Consider the following 19,128-nt stretch of genomic DNA (forward strand, 5'->3'; position numbering starts at 1 on the left):
ACAAGTTCACTTTCGACTAGAGGTCTGCCAGGTTCCGCAAATTCCTTCTCGTATCCAGTTTTTCGATAGGCTTTTACATTCTCCGCCTCTCGTTCTTCTATTTCTTCCAGTAGTTCTTCCTTGGTTGCTTCAGTAATCGCTTTGCCTTTGCCAGAAAACAAGTACTCTCTGTATATGCGATCCTTCTTCCTGTAAGTGCCGTGAATCTGTGGAGCAGGAAAGATCATCATGAGATATTGTGAGATTTGACTGTTTCGGAGAATCAACATCTCATCAACTAGATTCCTAGAATTTATGAAGACCCCAATTCTCTCACTAGAATACGTAAAACTATGTACACTATTCAAATAGAGTTGAATCATATACTTCATATTTGGAGTACCTACCTGCAAGTACCTGCTAGGTGCAGTGGATCGTGGATCTCAAGTACCAGATACTGCCCTCCTTTTTTGGAGACTTGAAAATGCTTTACGTTGTGCATCGTCTACCTATACAACAACTAAGTATTAGATACCTCTTCTTGGAGCACAAATCTCATGTATAGAAAGATTTTGCAGAATATCTCACCTTGTCCCAGAGGAAAATGTTGAATGCAAAGTTGACATGGAAATACTGATGGTGGTTGTCGTGAAACATAGGGTCTGGTTGCCAAGGCTGCCACCAGAATGCTTTCAGATCCACGCCTGAATGAACGATGATCCCGTGGTAGAATGTGTAGATGGCGATTGATTGGAAGGGCACTGTAAAATGGCATAGTAAAAGTTCAAGTAGGATTCAACTACCTACTGTACACTATACGGAGAATTACTTACTTTGTCCACCATAATACCAGGCGAGGTTCTATAAAAACTTTAGAACTTTAATCCTGAACCAGTGTTTTGTCTTGAGTTTTCCAGTTGGTTATCTAGTTATCTTATCTACCTCTTCGCTCGCCGATTTGGTCTACAAGTTTTGGTGGCGTTTATCGTCAACATTCAATATACCACTTGTTGCAGTATTCCAGTCTAGGGAATTTCAAGCTGCGCACCGTTTAAAATTAAATTGGATGGCATCTTACCATAATGAACCGGAATGACAAATAACGGGAGCATCAAGCATATCTGGATATGCATCATTTCCACTGGATGTATGGCAGTCACGGAAAATACTGTGGGTTGCCTATATTTGTGGTGAACTTTGTGGAAGTGCTTGTACAGGAAGGGTGTATGGTACAGACGGTGGTTCCAGTAGGTGGAGTAATCCTGGAATTAGATGATCAATATGACATCATAAATGAACTAATAAGTACCTAATATGATTTCGTAGACCCAGCACTTATGTAAAAGGATAAATGGAAGCATACACATTAGAACCATTATAATAAAAGTCTTCTCGCCCATCTAGTAAGAATAAAGTCGCCATGCGCCCGTGGGATAGACACGTTCCTACACAGACATTCAAGCCTAACGAGGACTTATCTATCATTGGGTTACCTATATTTACCCTGATTTAGGGAAGTTAGAACGCTATATCAGGAAGCTAAAGTGATATGGCGAGCTCCCTGAGTTCCAAAATCCAGTCTCGCGATAGGGCTTCGAAAACCCTAGTTTTTTCTCAGTCTACCTGAACTTACCTGATAGATGAATATAACAGGCCACTGCAGGAACCACCATATCCACGAATACTCATCCATCCTCCAATATACCATGCACGGTCCTCCATTGACGATATAGGTCACCACCAGAGCACTCAAAGTCCCGGACGAGAGAAGACTGAGGCAGCCGATCTTGATCGCATCCAGCTCCAGATCCCTGGGGAGCCATTTGGTGGGCTGACACTTCCACTCTTCCGGGCTGTCCCGCTTTCCTATGTAGAAGTAATACTGATGGGTTTTTATTGGAATGGAAGTGGAAATTTGGAGTTTATGGGTTTACCTATGCTTCGGTAAGTACTTGAATAGGATATACCTATGTAGATATGTACCTAGGTTACTGAATTAGTAGAGCTGATCGTCAAATATTAAAGATTTCCCTCACAAATAATGCTGCAGTCCATGTTGGAAAGAGATGGGGTTGCGCGGATGAATCAACATCAATTACAGGAAATACACCCCAAAAAACACTAGGTACGTTTAGACCATCAAAATATAGCGAAATTATATTGCCATACACATATTATTTATATATTTTGCTGTTGAGAAATTCCTAAATAAGACAGGTAAGTACTCACATGTAAAAATCCTCCCACTCCAAAGTACATCCCATAGCCAACTAGACACGACGCAAGCCAAATTGTGGGGAAGTCTTTGAAATAGCTGGAAAACTGTTCCAGTGAGTGGTAAACTGTGTCATTCCGAGACCAGCTGGAATCCATCTGCTTTCTGAAGTTCAAATACAGGAAGAGCCAATCCCCTGAAAGCAAATTAAAGTTGAATTTGTTCTTGTTATGTGAGTTATTTAACCGATATTAGAGTCACCATATTTGAGAAAATTGATGAATCTGGAATAAAAAAAACCTTTCTTTTACTCAATTATCTTCTGATGTGTGATACATTAGCCACCTAATACCTAATTACGCAGTAAAGAATACATTTTCACAGAAAAACAATTCGGTGGTATTTCATAAAACTCTACTCAAATACTTCAAATAGGTACAAAAGTAAGTAGGTACATAGTTTTCTAGCCTGTTATATGTAAGTAAATATAACTCCTAGGAACTTCTCTTTCAAAATTCCCAGAAATGCTCAGCTTTTGTCGGACGCGCAACATAAAAAAGCTCGTTAAGTGTGATGCAAATGCAGTTGCCATTACCCAGCACTAACCAGTTATTAATAATTACTTACCAATTATTCTTGCACCAAAGTCTTGCTTCGTGCAGAGGTAATTGTGGTGTCCTTATTTTTTTACAACTTCAAATTTAACAAGTCAGAAAAAAACAATCCCTTGCGTCAAAAGTGATTATGAAAAATGTTGTTATAATTATTTGAAAATAAATAAATAAATTTTATATAGAAATATAAACATGAAATATATTTAAGTACCTACTTAAATAGTCCACTAATCAGCTAATGCCAAGCTCACGAAGATGTTACAACTTACAACCACAACAACATTCTGAATGTCTATGCTCAAACATACTGGCGTAAAACCACCAAATCAGCACTAGATTCTAAATTAATAATTATTACATTATTTGATTATTAATCAAAATCAGTTATTTGATTATGTTTAACAATCACGTGATACCGTGATAGATAAAAACTATATGAAAATAGTTTATTTACCTTGCAAAGAGGCGGCCATTAGTAGAACAGTAGATGATATCAAACATTTTCTCATCACTGGTAACATCTCCATTGATAAGTTCTTCAAAACGATTCGTCCTGTCGTGCAAAGTCCTTTAACTTGCTTATTTTTCTCTCTCTCTCTTTCTCTCTCTCCCTCCCTCCGTCTCTCACTATTCCTCCAAGTGATATTATTAGTCTAAAAAGTTTCCCGCAAGTTTTGCCTAATAAGTACATCGTAAACAAGTCTAGGAAACAATCCAATATGGCGAGAGATTTTGATATTTCTTATTTATATTTACCTACCTGTTTGTCTATCGAGATTTTTCATATTTTATGCTACCTAGAGTAGTTTTCAAAGTCCTTGGAGGTGTTTTGAAACCCTTCACTTTTCTGTAGGATAAAAGATGCTAATTTACCTACTGCAATGCATGAAGCTTACTGCTGAGTTCCATTCACTGACTGATCAACTGCCGAATTTTCCACCTTTAGTGTACAACCCAATATGAGGAATGATAACTGTACTTACACATAAATCAAGGTATTTTGACTGATGCTGTAGAAATGTACGAGAGTATTTACCTAGGTAACTATTAAATTGATCTAAAGAGAAGTATTATTCCATGTCGAAAAATCAAATTTATAATTTTACACCCTCTCGTTATTATTACTGCCATTTTGAATCATTCGTATTTCAAGCACGTCTCAGCTTAATTAGAATAATGCATTCATTAACATGGTGAACATTTTGATATCGACTGAAAATTTTATCTTCTACGAAAGGAAAGAAGGAAGAAATAAAATTCTGAATTTGGTTCAGGAGGCAAAAAAGCAAGGAGATGTAGAGTACTGACGTAGTTCCTTACAAAAAATGAAGACAAGAAAATCTTTGATGTACAGCGAAAATTAAAATGTCAAAAAAATTCGCCCCCGGGTGGACTCGAACCACCAACCTTTCGGTTAACAGCCGAACGCGCTAACCGATTGCGCCACGGAGGCTCGATGAGGAAGTAGGAACAATAATTTTGTTATAAACATCGTAAGTGAACACTGAACAAGTGAAACTCTCGAGCCACAGTGACGTCATCGAGGTCTCTACAATCTCACCACACGAAGTTGATAACACAGTGCTCGGGTCATGGCGAAAAACCACTGAAGTGATGGATTATGTGAGGCTTCATTCACAAATGAGGTTGGTTCTTCCTTGGCTTCTGTTCCTTTATCTTCAACACTTCTGAACTCTATCTACTACCTACAATGAGTAAAATGAGTCATGGATTATGTGAGACTTCATTCGCAAATGAGGTTGGTTCTTCCTTGGCTTCTGTTCCTTTATCTTCAACACTTCTGAACTCTATCTACTACCTACAATGAGTTAAATGAGTTGGATATTCTGAATAAATACTTGTATTTCCAGGAGCAAGAAAATAAACTAAGGCCCCAACACAAGTAGATAATGAAAGCAAAAGATTCCAGAAGATCATGTTCAAGAATTAAAATGAGTTGGATATTCTGAATAAATACTCGTATTTCCAGGAGCAAGAAAATAAACTAAGGCCCCAACACAAGTAGATAATGAAAGCAAAAGATTCCAGAAGATCATGTTCAAGAATTTCCCTGTGATGAAACAGGGTAATATGTTTTCTTTTCGCTGTTTATTAATTCAGTGCTTTCCATGAAGGTAGGTAATAGTTTCCTATCTCACGGACACGGAAAATTAAGTAAAATGCCGAATATATGTAGACAACAGAATCGTTCTTTATTTTATGTTCTTTTGACAAGTTCACTTTCGACTAGAGGTCTGCCAGGTTCCGCAAATTCCTTCTCGTATCCAGTTTTTCGATAGGCTTTTACATTCTCCGCCTCTCGTTCTTCTATTTCTTCCAGTAGTTCTTCCTTGGTTGCTTCAGTAATCGCTTTGCCTTTGCCAGAAAACAAGTACTCTCTGTATATGCGATCCTTCTTCCTGTAAGTGCCGTGAATCTGTGGAGCAGGAAAGATCATCATGAGATATTGTGAGATTTGACTGTTTCGGAGAATCAACATCTCATCACCTAGATTCCTAGAATTTATGAAGACCCCAATTCTCTCACTAGAATACGTAAAACTATCTACACTACTCAAATAGAGTTGAATCATATACTTCATATTTGGAGTACCTACCCGCAAGTAGCTGCTAGGTGCAGTGGATCGTGGATCTCAAGTACCAGATACAGCCCTCCTTTTTTGGAGACTTGAAAATGCTTTACGTTGTGCATCGTCTACCTATACAACAACTAAGTATTAGATACCTCTTCTTGGAGCACAAATCTCATGTATAGAAAGATTTTGCAGAATATCTCACCTTGTCCCAGAGGAAAATGTTGAATGCAAAGTTGACATGGAAATACTGATGGTGGTTGTCGTGAAACATAGGGTCTGGTTGCCAAGGCTGCCACCAGAATGCTTTCAGATCCACGCCTGAATGAACGATGATCCCGTGGTAGAATGTGTAGATCGCGATTGATTGGAAGGGCACTGTAAAATATCATAGTAAAAGTTCAAGTAGGATTCAACTACCTACTGTACACTATACGGAGAATTACTTACTTTGTCCACCATAATACCAGGCGAGGTTCTATAAAAACTTTAGAACTTCAATCCTGAAGCAGTGTTTTGTCTTGAGTTTTCCAGTTGGTTATCTAGTTATCTTATCTACCTCTTCGCTCGCCGATTTGGTCTACAAGTTTTGGTGGCCAAGGCTGCCACCAGAATGCTTTCAGATCCACGCCTGAATGAACGATGATCCCGTGGTAGAATGTGTAGATGGCGATTGATTGGAAGGGCACTGTAAAATGGCATAGTAAAAGTTCAAGTAGGATTCAACTACCTACTGTACGCTATACGGAGAATTACTTACTTTGTCCACCATAATACCAGGCGAGGTTCTATAAAAACTTTAGAACTTTAATCCTGAACCAGTGTTTTGTCTTGAGTTTTCCAGTTGGTTATCTAGTTATCTTATCTACCTCTTCGCTCGCCGATTTGGTCTACAAGTTTTGGTGGCGTTTATCGTCAACATTCAATATACCACTTGTTGCAGTATTCCAGTCTAGGGAATTTCAAGCTGCGCACCGTTTAAAATTAAATTGGATGGCATCTTACCATAATGAACCGGAATGACAAATAACGGGAGCATCAAGCATATCTGGATATGCATCATTTCCACTGGATGTATGGCAGTCACGGAAAATACTGTGGGTTGCCTATATTTGTGGTGAACTTTGTGGAAGTGCTTGTACAGGAAGGGTGTATGGTACAGACGGTGATTCCAGTAGGTGGAGTAATCCTGGAATTAGATGATCAATATGAGATCATAAACGAACTAATAAGTAAGATTTCGTAGACCCAGCACTTATGTAAAAGGATAAATGGAAGCATACACATTCGAACCATTATAAGTCTTCTCGCCCATCTATAAAGAATAAAGCTGCCATGCGCCCGTGGGATAGACACGTTCCTACACAGAGGACTTATTTATCATTGGGTTACCTATATTTACCCTGATTTAGGGAAGTTAAAACGCTATATCAGGAAGCTAAAGTGATATGGCGAGCTCCCTGAGTTCCAAAACCCAGTCTCGCGATAGGGCTCGAAAACCCTAGTTTTTTCTCAGTCTACCTGAACTTACCTGATAGATGAATATAACAGGCCACTGCAGGAACCACCATATCCACGAATACTCATCCATCCTCCAATATACCATGCACGGTCCTCCATCCTGCTCTCTAGCGGATTCAACATGAACTTCATCTCATTGTTTACAATGTTTAGATTATTTTGTTGGAGAGTGAAAATAACATTTCATGTTTGAGGTGAAATTCAGAGAGCGCAGCACTTGTACAGTTCACCACCGGCAAGGCACTCTTGGTTCGATTCTTGCTGAGTATTTTCATTGAAATTCCTACCTATCTACCTTTTGGCATAGGGACCTATTGAATTTTGGAAATTAGCTATTATAGTTCTTAGTCTTTACCCTTGTAATTTTTCCTCAGAGCTCGTATAAAATTAACCTCAACTATGGATTTTCGAAAATTATGTACCTACCTAGGTAGGTTTTTTTTTTTTTTTTTTTTTTGTTTAAAAAAAGTACAGTTTTTTTTTACTAAAAAAAAACCTTATCCCAGAGGAAAATGTTGAATGCAAAGTTGACATGGAAATACTGATGGTGGTTGTCGTGAAACATAGGGTCTGGTTGCCAAGGCTGCCTCTTGGAGCACAAATCTCATGTATAGAAAGATTTTGCAGAATATCTCACCTTGTCCCAGAGGAAAATGTTGAATGCAAAGTTGACATGGAAATACTGATGGTGGTTGTCGTGAAACATAGGGTCTGGTTGCCAAGGCTGCCGCTGACAGTAAAACACGACTGTTAAACAATTCCATATGCAGTAGAGCGCGGGGGTGGAATGGGAAAGGGAATTAACGCTCAGATCACAAGCAATTAAATGTGTCTCGTCCTGACAGCCCTCCCCTTATTCTTCCCCCGGGGTGACATCTATGCTAAGTCCTGTGACACATCAGCTCGGGTACCATCAGACACAATATTTACTCTTGTGACAAGTTAACTCGCGACCAGTGCCGAGGTCCCTCACAGGAAATTCCCGCGAATGCAGGCATTTTTGGGTCTGTGAGGCCCTTTGAGCGTGGAGGCTCCGAAAATGGACCTATCGTGTGGTAGGATATTTTTCAAAATCACGTGCTCGAGTGAATTTTTGGAACTTTGGTTTTCGTTCTTGGACCGACTGGCTTTTACTGTCTTTTTATTCTCTCACGCTTCCGTTGCGATAAGACCTTATCAGTTACAGTTCCCTCTATCAAACCTTTTTTATTTTCTTTCAAATTACCTAGGTTGCTATTAAGTTTTGACTTTTGACGTCTTATCCTAAAATTCTAGATGTGTATGAACTAAATACTCCATTTGACAGTTCGTACTTTGAAAAAAAAAAACACGTTTTTTTTTCGGTTCTGCCACTGGTTAGAAGCTCCTGTGTGATCCCTTTCATTATCCAGCTATGTTCGTCTGAGTCTTCAGTTCTCTGATGAATCCCGTCTCATCAGAAATAGTTATGTCCAACTGTTGAGGTGTGTCCAAACATAGTCGACTGGCCGTCGATTGATTTTGATCTATGTTGTCGAGACAGTGTGAATCTATGTTGTCGAGACAGTGTGAATCTATGTTTTCGAGACAGTGTGAATCTATGTTTTCGAGACAGTGTGAATCTATGTTGTCGAGACAGTGTGAATCTATGTTGTCGAGACAGTGTGAATCTATGTTGTCGAGACAGTGTGAATCTATGTTGTCGAGACAGTGTGAATCTAGGTTGTCGAGACAGTGTGAATCTATGTTGTCGAAACAGTGTGGACGGATCAGTCGACATCGGTCGACTGCCGGTCGGCTATGTGTATAGAAACACCTTTATAACTTCCGCGGTGGACTTTCGATCTTGGAAATTAGTGGTGGTAGTCATAAAATTTATCGACGAGTGTGAATTGGGGAAGGACGTTTGTGACGATAATAACTTTACTTCAGTAGGTAGGTATCTACTCTTTTTTTAGGGTCATGGTAATGAACCTATGTTATGCTCGTATGTACCTACCTACTTACATTTTATCAACTACCAACGTAGCACAACCTTTTCAAGTCTGCGTAAAGAATGGTAGGTATCAACTTAATTTAGGACAAATCCCTATACCTATTTGCTATGAACAGTATTGGTATACCCTCAAAGGACCTCAGAGATGAAGAAGACTTGCTTATCACAAAATTCACAAAAAAAAAAAAAAATCGTTTCTTGTTTGTAAGAAAATAATACCCGTCTAGTAAATTACGAATACAAATTTCGAATCACCAACCTCCAGATCCAAAGTGCACCATGTAATTAAATGCAAATAAAAATGTATACCTGCCTATCAGATTCTAGTCTATTAATAACTTTAAAAATCTAATTATGCAGGTACCTAAATCTGACAACAATAAAAATACACTGTTTATTAAATTTTTTACCTTTCTGTGTCGCGTTTAACACTTAACAAAAATGATCAATTTCGTAGGTTGGTAGGTATGTACCTATTATATTTTTAATTCACACAATAATAATTACCTAGTTTCTTTCTACCTGTTAGAATACCCAAATAATATTCTACTTCACTTTGTCAAAGACCTCCTATCTCAATGTTATTGGGTAGGTAGTAGGTAGGTATGTACATAAGTAGGTATTACTTTGCATTAGTAACTTAGGTATAGGTATAATGTATAGTTAATCTATTCTGTAGTTATCTCTACTGATAACAACACACGTGCTCTAATCAGTGATAGGTACAACATAGCATCAAACTAAAGTAATTCATGGACACGTTTGTGTATTTTGGATGCGAGATTGAGAAGTAAGTTGGTCACATCCACTGATTTCATGTTGTTTTCATTATTTGTCTAAGTGTTAACCTGATGAAATACATACTACATAGGATCCTCACCAGCGAAACTGCTAAAAAATGGACCAAAAGTTGGTAACCTGAGGAAACAGTGCCGATTACTCCCACTAACAGTCCAAAGGGGGGCACGATTGACTGTCAATGTCCTTAACCCGGTAGGTATTACAAGATGATAATGAAACAGACCCTGCTCTCTAGCGGATTCAACATGAACTTCATCTCATTGTTTACAATGTTTAGATTATTTTGTTGGAGAGTGAAAATAACATTTCATGTTTGAGGTGAAATTCAGAGAGCGCAGCACTTGTACAGTTCACCACCGGCAAGGCACTCTTGGTTCGATTCTTGCTGAGTATTTTCATTGAAATTCCTACCTATCTACCTTTTGGCATAGGGACCTATTGAATTTTGGAAATTAGCTATTATAGTTCTTAGTCTTTACCCTTGTAATTTTTCCTCAGAGCTCGTATAAAATTAACCTCAACTATGGATTTTCGAAAATTATGTACCTACCTTGGTTTTTTTTTTTTTTTTTTTTTTTAGTTTGAAAAAAGTTACGTTTTTTTCTACTAAAAAAACGGAAAAAATGACATGCTGACAGTAAAACACGACTGTTAAACAATTCCATATGCAGTAGAGCGCGGGGGTGGAATGGGAAAGGGAATTAACGCTCAGATCACAAGCAATTAAATGTGTCTCGTCCTGACAGCCCTCCCCTTATTCTTCCCCCGGGGTGACATCTATGCTAAGTCCTGTGACACATCAGCTCGGGTACCATCAGACACAATATTTACTCTTGTGACAAGTTAACTCGCGACCAGTGCCGAGGTGAGGAAATATCCGCGAATGCAGGCATTTTTGGGTCTGTGAGGCCCTTTGAGTGTGGAGGCTCCGAAAATGGACTTATCGTGTGGTAGGATATTTTTCAAAATCACGTGCTCGAGTGAATTTTTGTAACTTTGGTTTTCGTTCTTGGACCGACTGGCTTTTACTGTCTTTTTATTCTCTCACGCTTCCGTTGCGATAAGACCTTATCAGTTACAATTCAGTGCTTTCCATGAAGGTAGGTCCTATCTCACGGACATGGAAAATTAAGTAAAATGCCGAATATATGTAGACAACAGATTCGTTCTTTATTTTATGTTCTTTTGACAAGTTCACTTTCGACTAGAGGTCTGCCAGGTTCCGCGAATTCCTTCTCGTATCCAGTTTTTCGATAGGCTTTTACATTCTCCGCCTCTCGTTCTTCTATTTCTTCCAGTAGTTCTTCCTTGGTTGCTTCAGTAATCGCTTTGCCTTTGCCAGAAAACAAGTACTCTCTGTATATGCGATCCTTCTTCCTGTAAGTGCCGTGAATCTGTGGAGCAGGAAAGATCATCATGAGATATTGTGAGATTTGACTGTTTCGGAGAATCAACATCTCATCACCTAGATTCCTAGAATTTATGAAGACCCCAATTCTCTCACTAGAATACGTAAAACTATCTACACTACTCAAATAGAGTTGAATCATATACTTCATATTTGGAGTACCTACCCGCAAGTAGCTGCTAGGTGCAGTGGATCGTGGATCTCAAGTACCAGATACAGCCCTCCTTTTTTGGAGACTTGAAAATGCTTTACGTTGTGCATCGTCTACCTATACAACAACTAAGTATTAGATACCTCTTCTTGGAGCACTTTTATTTTCTTTCAAAATACCTACCTAGGTTGCTATTAAGTTTTGACTTTTGACGTCTTATCCTAAAAATCTAGATGTGTAATTCTAGATGTGTATGAACTAAAATAACTAAATACTCCATTTGACAGTTCGTACTTTGAAAAAAAAAAAAACGTTTTTTTTTCGGTTCTGCCACTGGTTAGAAGCTCCTGTGTGATCCCTTTCATTATCCTGCTATGTTCGTCTGAGTCTTCAGTTCTCTGATGAATCCGGTCTCATCAGAAATAGTTATGTCCAATTGTTGAGGTGTGTCCAAACATAGTCGACTGGCCGTCGATTGATGTTGTTCTATGTTGTCGAGACAGTGTGAATCTATGTTTTCGAGACAGTGTGAATCTATGTTGTCGAGACAGTGTGGACGGTTCAGTCGACATCGATCGATGGCCAGTCGGCTATGTGTAGAAACACCTTTATAACTTCCGCGGTGGACTTTCGATCTTGGAAATTAGTGGTGGTAGTCATAAAATTTATCAACGAGTGTGAAGTGGGGAAAGACGTTTGTGACGATAATAATTTTACTTCAGTAGGTAGGTATCTACTCTTTTTTTAGGGTCATGGTAATGTACCTATATTACACTCGTATGTACTATGTACCTACCTCCTTACATTTTATCAACTACCAACGTAGCACAACCTTTTCAAGTCTGCGTAAAGAATGGTATCAACTTAATTTAGGACAAATCCCTATACCTATTTGCTATGAACAGTATTGGTATACCCTCAAAGGACCTCAGAGATGAAGAAGGGTGATGAGTAACGGGGATACTGTGTGGAAAAGAAAAGCGTGGACACTATTAGTTACTTCAATTGGTGAACAAGTACTATTTTCATCTGATGAATTTTATGTTAATAAAGAAACAAGACCTGGAGACTTTATAACCCTAGGAGAAGAAAGCATGACCATCTATCTGGGGTGACACTGCACAATTCATACTCCGCTCATATTTGCAGACTTACTTGGGACCAGTAAATGACCAAGTAAATCTGCGACATTATACAATCAAAGGCGCGAAAGGAAGATAGGGTAGATACAGGATAATGTTCAGCAAACAAGCGAGATTTTGGATTATTGGAAGATTCATCAAAACATAACTTTACAGTGTTTCCTAATCGGTTTCCAAATGCCTCACAACTCACAATACAACCTATGGCATTTGTTACTCCTGAGGGTGGTTTGCAATTACTACAATATAATTTTCTTTGAATTAGACTTCAATTTTCCCGGTTTTCTTTTCCTTTTCCATCACACTCATTTCACCTTTCTCCGAGGAAGCACTCAAGTTTTGGCTCTCTTTTGTCTTCTCCGTCACTCAGCATGTTCTGTGTTCGTTTCAATTGAAGCGTACATCAACGAATTCTTACCATCTCCCTTCCTCCCCATTCTCCCTCTCACCTCTGTTTGGTTGCCTAATGAGTTATGTCATGCTAAGTGCAATACTTACCTGTCAAGTGAGTGATTCATGGCACTTAAGTTCTCTCCAACAACAACTTCTTAATGTCAGCAGCAACACGTTGAGATGTGATGAGTAACGGGGATACTGTGTGGAAAAGAAAAGCGTGGACACTATTAGTTACTTCAATTGGTGAACAAGGACTATTTTCATCTGATGAATTTTATGTTAATAAAGAAACAAGACCTGGAGACTTTATAACCCTAGGAGAAGAAAGCATGACCATCTATTCTAGGTGACCGTCTGGGCAATGGCGTGCTGCCGGCTTTTCCCTTCTCTGCTCAGACTCAGGCTGAGTGAGGCCAATTTGAGTAGCTGGTAGAAATCCCAGCTAAGTAACGAGACAAAAAAGACTGATAATATATGACTTTAGCAATTAAAGGGCTGCCTCTCACATGTGAAAAGATCTCAAGCCAAATAAAACCGTGTAATTACAGTTGACGTAGTAAGGTATTGGAACCCTCGCTAACTATCTCTTTCATTTCCTTCATACCCATTTTAACGAGTTGGACTAGGTAAGCAGCTTTTTCTTATGGTTCGGGGATTGGTTTCCCAATCCATAACTCACCAAGTCTCCACATTTCACTCCTACTCGGACCATTTCTATCTTGTTAATAGTGTAGTAAGGTATTGGAAATTGGAACCCTCGCTAACTATCTCTTTTATTTCCTTCATACCCATTTTAACGAGTTGGACTAGGTTAGCAGCTTTTTATTATGGTTCGGGGATTGGTTTCCCAATCCATAACTCACCAAGTCTCCACATTTCACTCCTACTCGGACCATTTCTATCTTGTTAATAGGTTCCTTACGTCCTAATTGAGCACAACTAGACGATGTAAATCATTATAATAAACACTTGATTCATGCAATTGCATACTGTCTCCCTCTGCGATCTGTTCTATGGACAATATTGTTCATATTTCTGCTGTCCCTTTCACAACCCGCGATGGTGGACAATGAACTGCTAAGAACACTCCGTTTTGTAGAGACCTATTGGATAATTTTGATAAAGAAGTCTGAAGGTTTCTCCACTAAAAATGCTTTCTTCAGTTCTATAAACATTGAAATACCTTTTGACCCATGTAACATAAGTCCATAAAGAATCAATATCACCAAAGATTTTCGTTAGTCCTTGAAGAACTTATCCTAAACACAGCAACAGATCAAATAGTTGTGGAATATTGATGTTCTCAGTTCTGACCTACAAATTTTGTAACTTTGTATGCCCGCACTGGACAATGAGCTGATTTTGATAAATAAGTCTGAAGGTTTCTCCACTAGAAATGCTTTCTTCAGTTCTATAAACATTGAAATACCTTTTGACCCATGTATCATAAGTCCATAAAGAATCAATATCACCAAAGATTTTCGTTAGTCCTTGAAGAACTTATCCTAAACACATCAACAGATCAAATAGTTAGTGAAATATTGATGTTCTGAGTCGTGACTTACAAATTTTGTAACTTTGTATGCCCGCAGAATAGAAAGGCTTACCATGTATGGAAATAAATAAAATTTATTTCAAATAAACAATGCTTTTCACATCAGCATCATAGATCACTAAAGATGTTCTTTACTCCTTGAAACACATCATCAGATCAAATACTTAGTGGAATATTGATGTTCTGAGTTCTGACCTACAAATTTTGTAACTTTGTATGCCCGCAGAATGGAAAGGCTTATCATGTATGAAAATAAATAAAATTTATTTCAAATAAACAATGCCATTGCTTTATAAAGCTCTTGGCAAAAGTTAGAATTTATTGGTTGTAATATACGATATTAAACATAGTTTATGATACCCCATTAAAATGGGAATGGTGGCTCAATGAGGGGTTATTTTTTCGTTCAGTTTTATAGCAATGTGGTGTTTTATGTTCACATTTGTTTTATTCTTTCGTTTTTATGAGATAAAACCTGCAGACTTACCTATAGGCAGGAGGGAGAAAGTTCAAAATTTGCGAAAGCAGAGTAGATGTTTACAGAATTTAAAAAAAAAAAAATATATAACGAAGGAAAAAAGGACAGGTTTAGAAATTTCATCTGAAAGAATCCTAGGACGGTAAATTAATAAAAATCTAGACTAGATTAAATACATAAATTATATTATGTACTCCTACACCCATTCATTCTCGTTCATAGGTCAATAGTTCAAAATACATCTTACTGGAAAGCTGAGCTTTTTTGGTCGGAAAACTAGGAAGTAAAGAAACATGAAATATCGGAAGTAAAGGTCAAACACACCTCTTCAGAGTTAATTGAAACACAGTAATTTGGTTAGACCCAATGATATCACTATAGTGAAATACTTCAATGGACTTAGTTAAACTAGGTATCAGGTAGGAGGAAGAATATTTAGTAGATAGGTAATAGATAATAAAATAGAAGAAACGGTTTCTGCTAATCCAAATCCGACAAAGATACACAGTGATTTGGTTAGACCCAATGATATCACTATAGTGAAATACTTCAATGGACTCTAACCTAACCTAACCTAACCTAATAACCTAAAAACTATCTATCAGGTAGGAGGAAGAATATTTAGTAGATAGGTAATAGATAATAAAATAGAAGAAACGGTTTCTGCTAATCCAAATCCGACAAAGAAGAGAAAATACAAAGTAGATATACTGGTACACATACCTCTTCAAGGAAAAGAGTGTGTACAGGAAGATCGGGAAGGGAAACATAAGAGGAGAATAATGGAGAGAAAGAAAGTGGTATAGTAGAAAGAAGGAAATTTAAGTCTTAATGCTCTAAATACTAAATTATTAATAGTCCGGGAACTATGGGACTAAAGATTGTAAATGAAGACTATGAAGAGTGTAGAGTGCAATTTTTTGATTAATGTGTTGAGGGTTGCCGCAGCATCATTTGTTAAGGCGAGATTAATGATAAAGTGTCAACTTCCCATGAGTGATGATATAATGATGTCATTTTGCTGGGAGGAGTGAGGAGTGAATGATGGGGCCCCTTAGCTCCAAATCTCTTCTATGTATACGATTTTTCTTTCTCGGAAGAAATCTGTTTTTTGTCGAAAAAATAATATATTTCTGTGTCTGTCTTGGAAATCTTTGTATGGAAAATGGGCGTTCGTTTTGTATTTGCGTGTCGACTGTTTGTATAATTGTGACATAACACAGAATGTGGTGACCTCGTTAACAGATGATGAAGAAATGGGGTGAACAAGAAACAAGAGCTGACATCATAAGCCTTCACTTAATAAAGCTAACATGACCAACTGTCCCAAAGGAATTTCCAGGGTATTAAAATCTTGTTCACAGTGAGTTCCTGTTGTCAACACATATCGCATTTTCGCAAAACTCAGAGTGTCAACAAAATTCTTCTTGTTACCATTTCCTATCAAGACACAATCAAAGTACAAATCAACAAAGATGAAAGTGAGACAATGATTCGAACACAGGGTGTTGTTGGTGTTGTTTACTTTGAGGAAATTATGCCATTAAACACACTCCCCCTCCAATAGGACCAAAGACAACACATTTCCAACACATGGAGTACAAGATGAAGCTGAACCTACTAAATATGACATCAAGCATGACACCATAGCTTGTGAAGTTGTTAGCAAGGAAATTATAGCTTTAATTGTATTTGATATCTTTGATGTCGTTTCGGCGGTGAGGATGGTGGTGTTGGTGGGATGCATAGGATGAGCTTGGACATAATGAACGAAATGTGGTTTTTATTTGGTACATACTAGGTTTTAATTAATACATGTACTAGCTAATTGGAGATATTAGGCTTATTAGTGATCTTGCTTACAAATATCCAGAAAGACCTTACAGTTACTTCTTACAACTAGATACGAGAAGATCTTCCTGTAAGACTGCTGCATCTTCTGATGGTCAGACGTAAAGGAATCTAAAATTTTGAAAACACTTCAAGTGTCAGACATACATATCTACATAATTATGTAAAATGTAGGTCCTTACTGCACTATTCTGTCTGTGTCCCTATAGAATCCATACAATCTTCATCGTACGGTATGTATCCCTTGCGTTAACACACAGTCAGAGCATATGAAGTGTCGGAATCGTTTTATTGGCCAATCAAAATAATTCCAGGAGACATGTGTTCTGTTTTATTATCTTCAACAGCTTTACTGAGAAGCGGCAACCGAAAAGAAGAATCAAATTAAATAATTTTGTGTGTGTAGATTGTTAGGGAAAGGGGGAGGAAGGTTTAAATGAATCGTGACCACGTCACTTCCGTGACACTTCTCCTCTTGTCGACAACTATTGTTGTCAAATTAAATAATTTTGTGTGTGTGGATTGTTAGGGAAAGGGGGAGGAAGGTTTAAATGAATCGTGACCACGTCACTTCCGTGACACTTCTCCTCTTGTCGACAACTATTGTTGGTTTCGGTTGTTATAATGACGATTATAAAACTGTCTAAACTTCCTTTACTCATAAACTTGCGTTTTATGACTTTATATTTATCCAAACAGAGGGCTTAGCACTCATTACAATTCATCGCCACAAGTGAATGCTCCTGAGGACTTCAAAGAGACCGACCCAAAAGGTGAACGTTGTAAATTTACTAACGATGCCTGAAGTAAATATGTTATGGCCCAAAGAAGACATAACATTAGGTATGGTCGGAGCCATGATGTAGGTCTGTGATAAATTATTTGAGAGTACCTTTCGTCTTGCCTTCAAGGAACTCGGTGAACTTAAGAACCAAACGTCCAATTAATGTCTAAAGAGATAAAAGTAACTGAAAATTCGTCAACTTTTCGATACAACATACAAGTTTTGCTCACAGCTCTTTCCCACATGGCTATTCATGTCAATATACCCATTGAAAGGTGTAAATAACATAAATAATGATCTGCGAAACATGCTTCAAAAAAGTCAGTCATTTCCAACACTGCATAATCTTGTTGTATCTAAATGGGATAGGTGAGGTTTAAACACTATAAACTACATTGGTCTTATCTGATAACATTAAGTGATTAAGTACAAATTTATTTATGAGCGCCAAGTTAAAATACTTGGAAAAAACAAACGGAAATTAGATTTCAGAGTTTAATTGCAACGGAACACAAGATAAATGTGTGTTTAAGGAACATTAAGTGATAAAGAAACGTTAAATAAAGATTTATGAATAGTTAAGATTTTAATCAAACGTTTCGGGACAACACGAAGATGAGGTTTGCAAGCAATATCGTAAATTATGTTGACAGCACAGGGTGTAACATAATTCTTGCTAATCTGACACCTGACAAGATCACGAAACCGAGCTGTCCAACAAGGAAACTCATTCCATCGATCGATTAATCAGGAGAATTAACATCAAGTTAATTTTAATGAACACCATTCTTTATCGGTTTTGTCATGACATGAATACAAAATCCTAATTGAGTGCCATGAATTTTCTTACTCCAAGATGTCCATCTTTATAATAATTTATTCTAAATAGCAAGAGACTCATGAGAGCTAGGAAATTTCGTATATTTACGTTGGAGATCCATAACATTCCTGGATCATTTGAGACACCAAAGAATGCCTCACCAACTGGATATAGAAAACTCAGACAGACAGACGGACTTGTCAAAGTAACTGTTTCAAGGTTTTTAATATCATTAAAAGTTTGAAAGTCGTGAATAGCAACACAAAGGTCAACCCTCTAATAGTCTAATAGCATCAAATAATCATTGTTCTCTACGCAAATCATAAGTAAAATCAGACCAACAACAGTGTCAAAAACCCTATAATCCCTAGATTCCCTGGAGCTACACACAATCTCGTCCCACAAAGACCCACTGCGAGGAGAATTTTATGAACGTTGAGGTATTTTCAGTTTCCCTGCCGACCACACATATTGCACCCCTAGAAGGAGCTTCTGAAATATTTATATACGCCCACCGGATCCCATCAGCATGAAACCCTTTGCTATTTTTATTCGGTCGTGGAGTGTTTTTGAAAATAATAATGATTTCAGTTGTGTGCTTCTCTCTTATTATGGATGTCCCTTGGTTATCCAGGAGTTTTGTATTTGATTTTCAAATAAATATAAATGTTTTCATCAAATATATTCCAAGTTGGTATATGCTTGGGTACATAAAAATAAACCAATGGGACATACAACTGGGTGATCTTATAAGATAAACAGAAGCAAACAGCTTCTGAAGAGAAGCTGAAGAGCAAGATATCATTCCCTACCGATAAAATGATGAAGAAACAATAAATTAGCCT

The 19,128-nt window shown here is 37.8% G+C and overlaps 2 protein-coding genes and 1 non-coding gene across 3 annotated transcripts in view; all 3 read right to left on the reverse strand.

The window, feature by feature from the left end:
- LOC103512289 (probable Delta(7)-sterol 5(6)-desaturase) lies at nt 1-9,448 on the reverse strand (the record flags this gene model as incomplete). The annotated part of the gene is made up of 7 exons (XM_008477044.3): nt 9,052-9,448; nt 3,263-3,381; nt 2,209-2,390; nt 1,613-1,861; nt 1,058-1,241; nt 568-740; nt 1-206 (listed from the first exon to the last, which is right to left on the reverse strand). Coding segments are annotated over exons 2-7 (1,067 nt in total), but the record flags the coding sequence as incomplete, so codon positions are not given.
- On the reverse strand, nt 4,188-4,261 carry Trnan-guu. Its single transcript has one exon. It is a non-coding gene; the product is annotated as a tRNA-Asn (tRNA).
- The window catches only part of LOC103512287 (probable Delta(7)-sterol 5(6)-desaturase), a 26,634-nt gene continuing 12,502 nt past the window's right edge, over nt 4,997-19,128 (reverse strand). The window contains exons 3-5 of the mRNA XM_008477043.2: nt 6,407-6,590; nt 5,607-5,779; nt 4,997-5,245 (exon numbers count right to left, since the gene is read on the reverse strand). Coding sequence (XP_008475265.1) covers nt 5,027-5,245; nt 5,607-5,779; nt 6,407-6,590 — 576 coding nt within the window. The 3' untranslated portion in view covers nt 4,997-5,026. The remainder of the gene's footprint in view (nt 5,246-5,606; nt 5,780-6,406; nt 6,591-19,128) is intronic.

The sequence above is a fragment of the Diaphorina citri genome, unplaced genomic scaffold (assembly GCF_000475195.1).
Source record: "Diaphorina citri unplaced genomic scaffold, Diaci psyllid genome assembly version 1.1 scaffold819, whole genome shotgun sequence".
Taxonomy (NCBI): Eukaryota; Metazoa; Arthropoda; class Insecta; order Hemiptera; family Psyllidae; genus Diaphorina; species Diaphorina citri.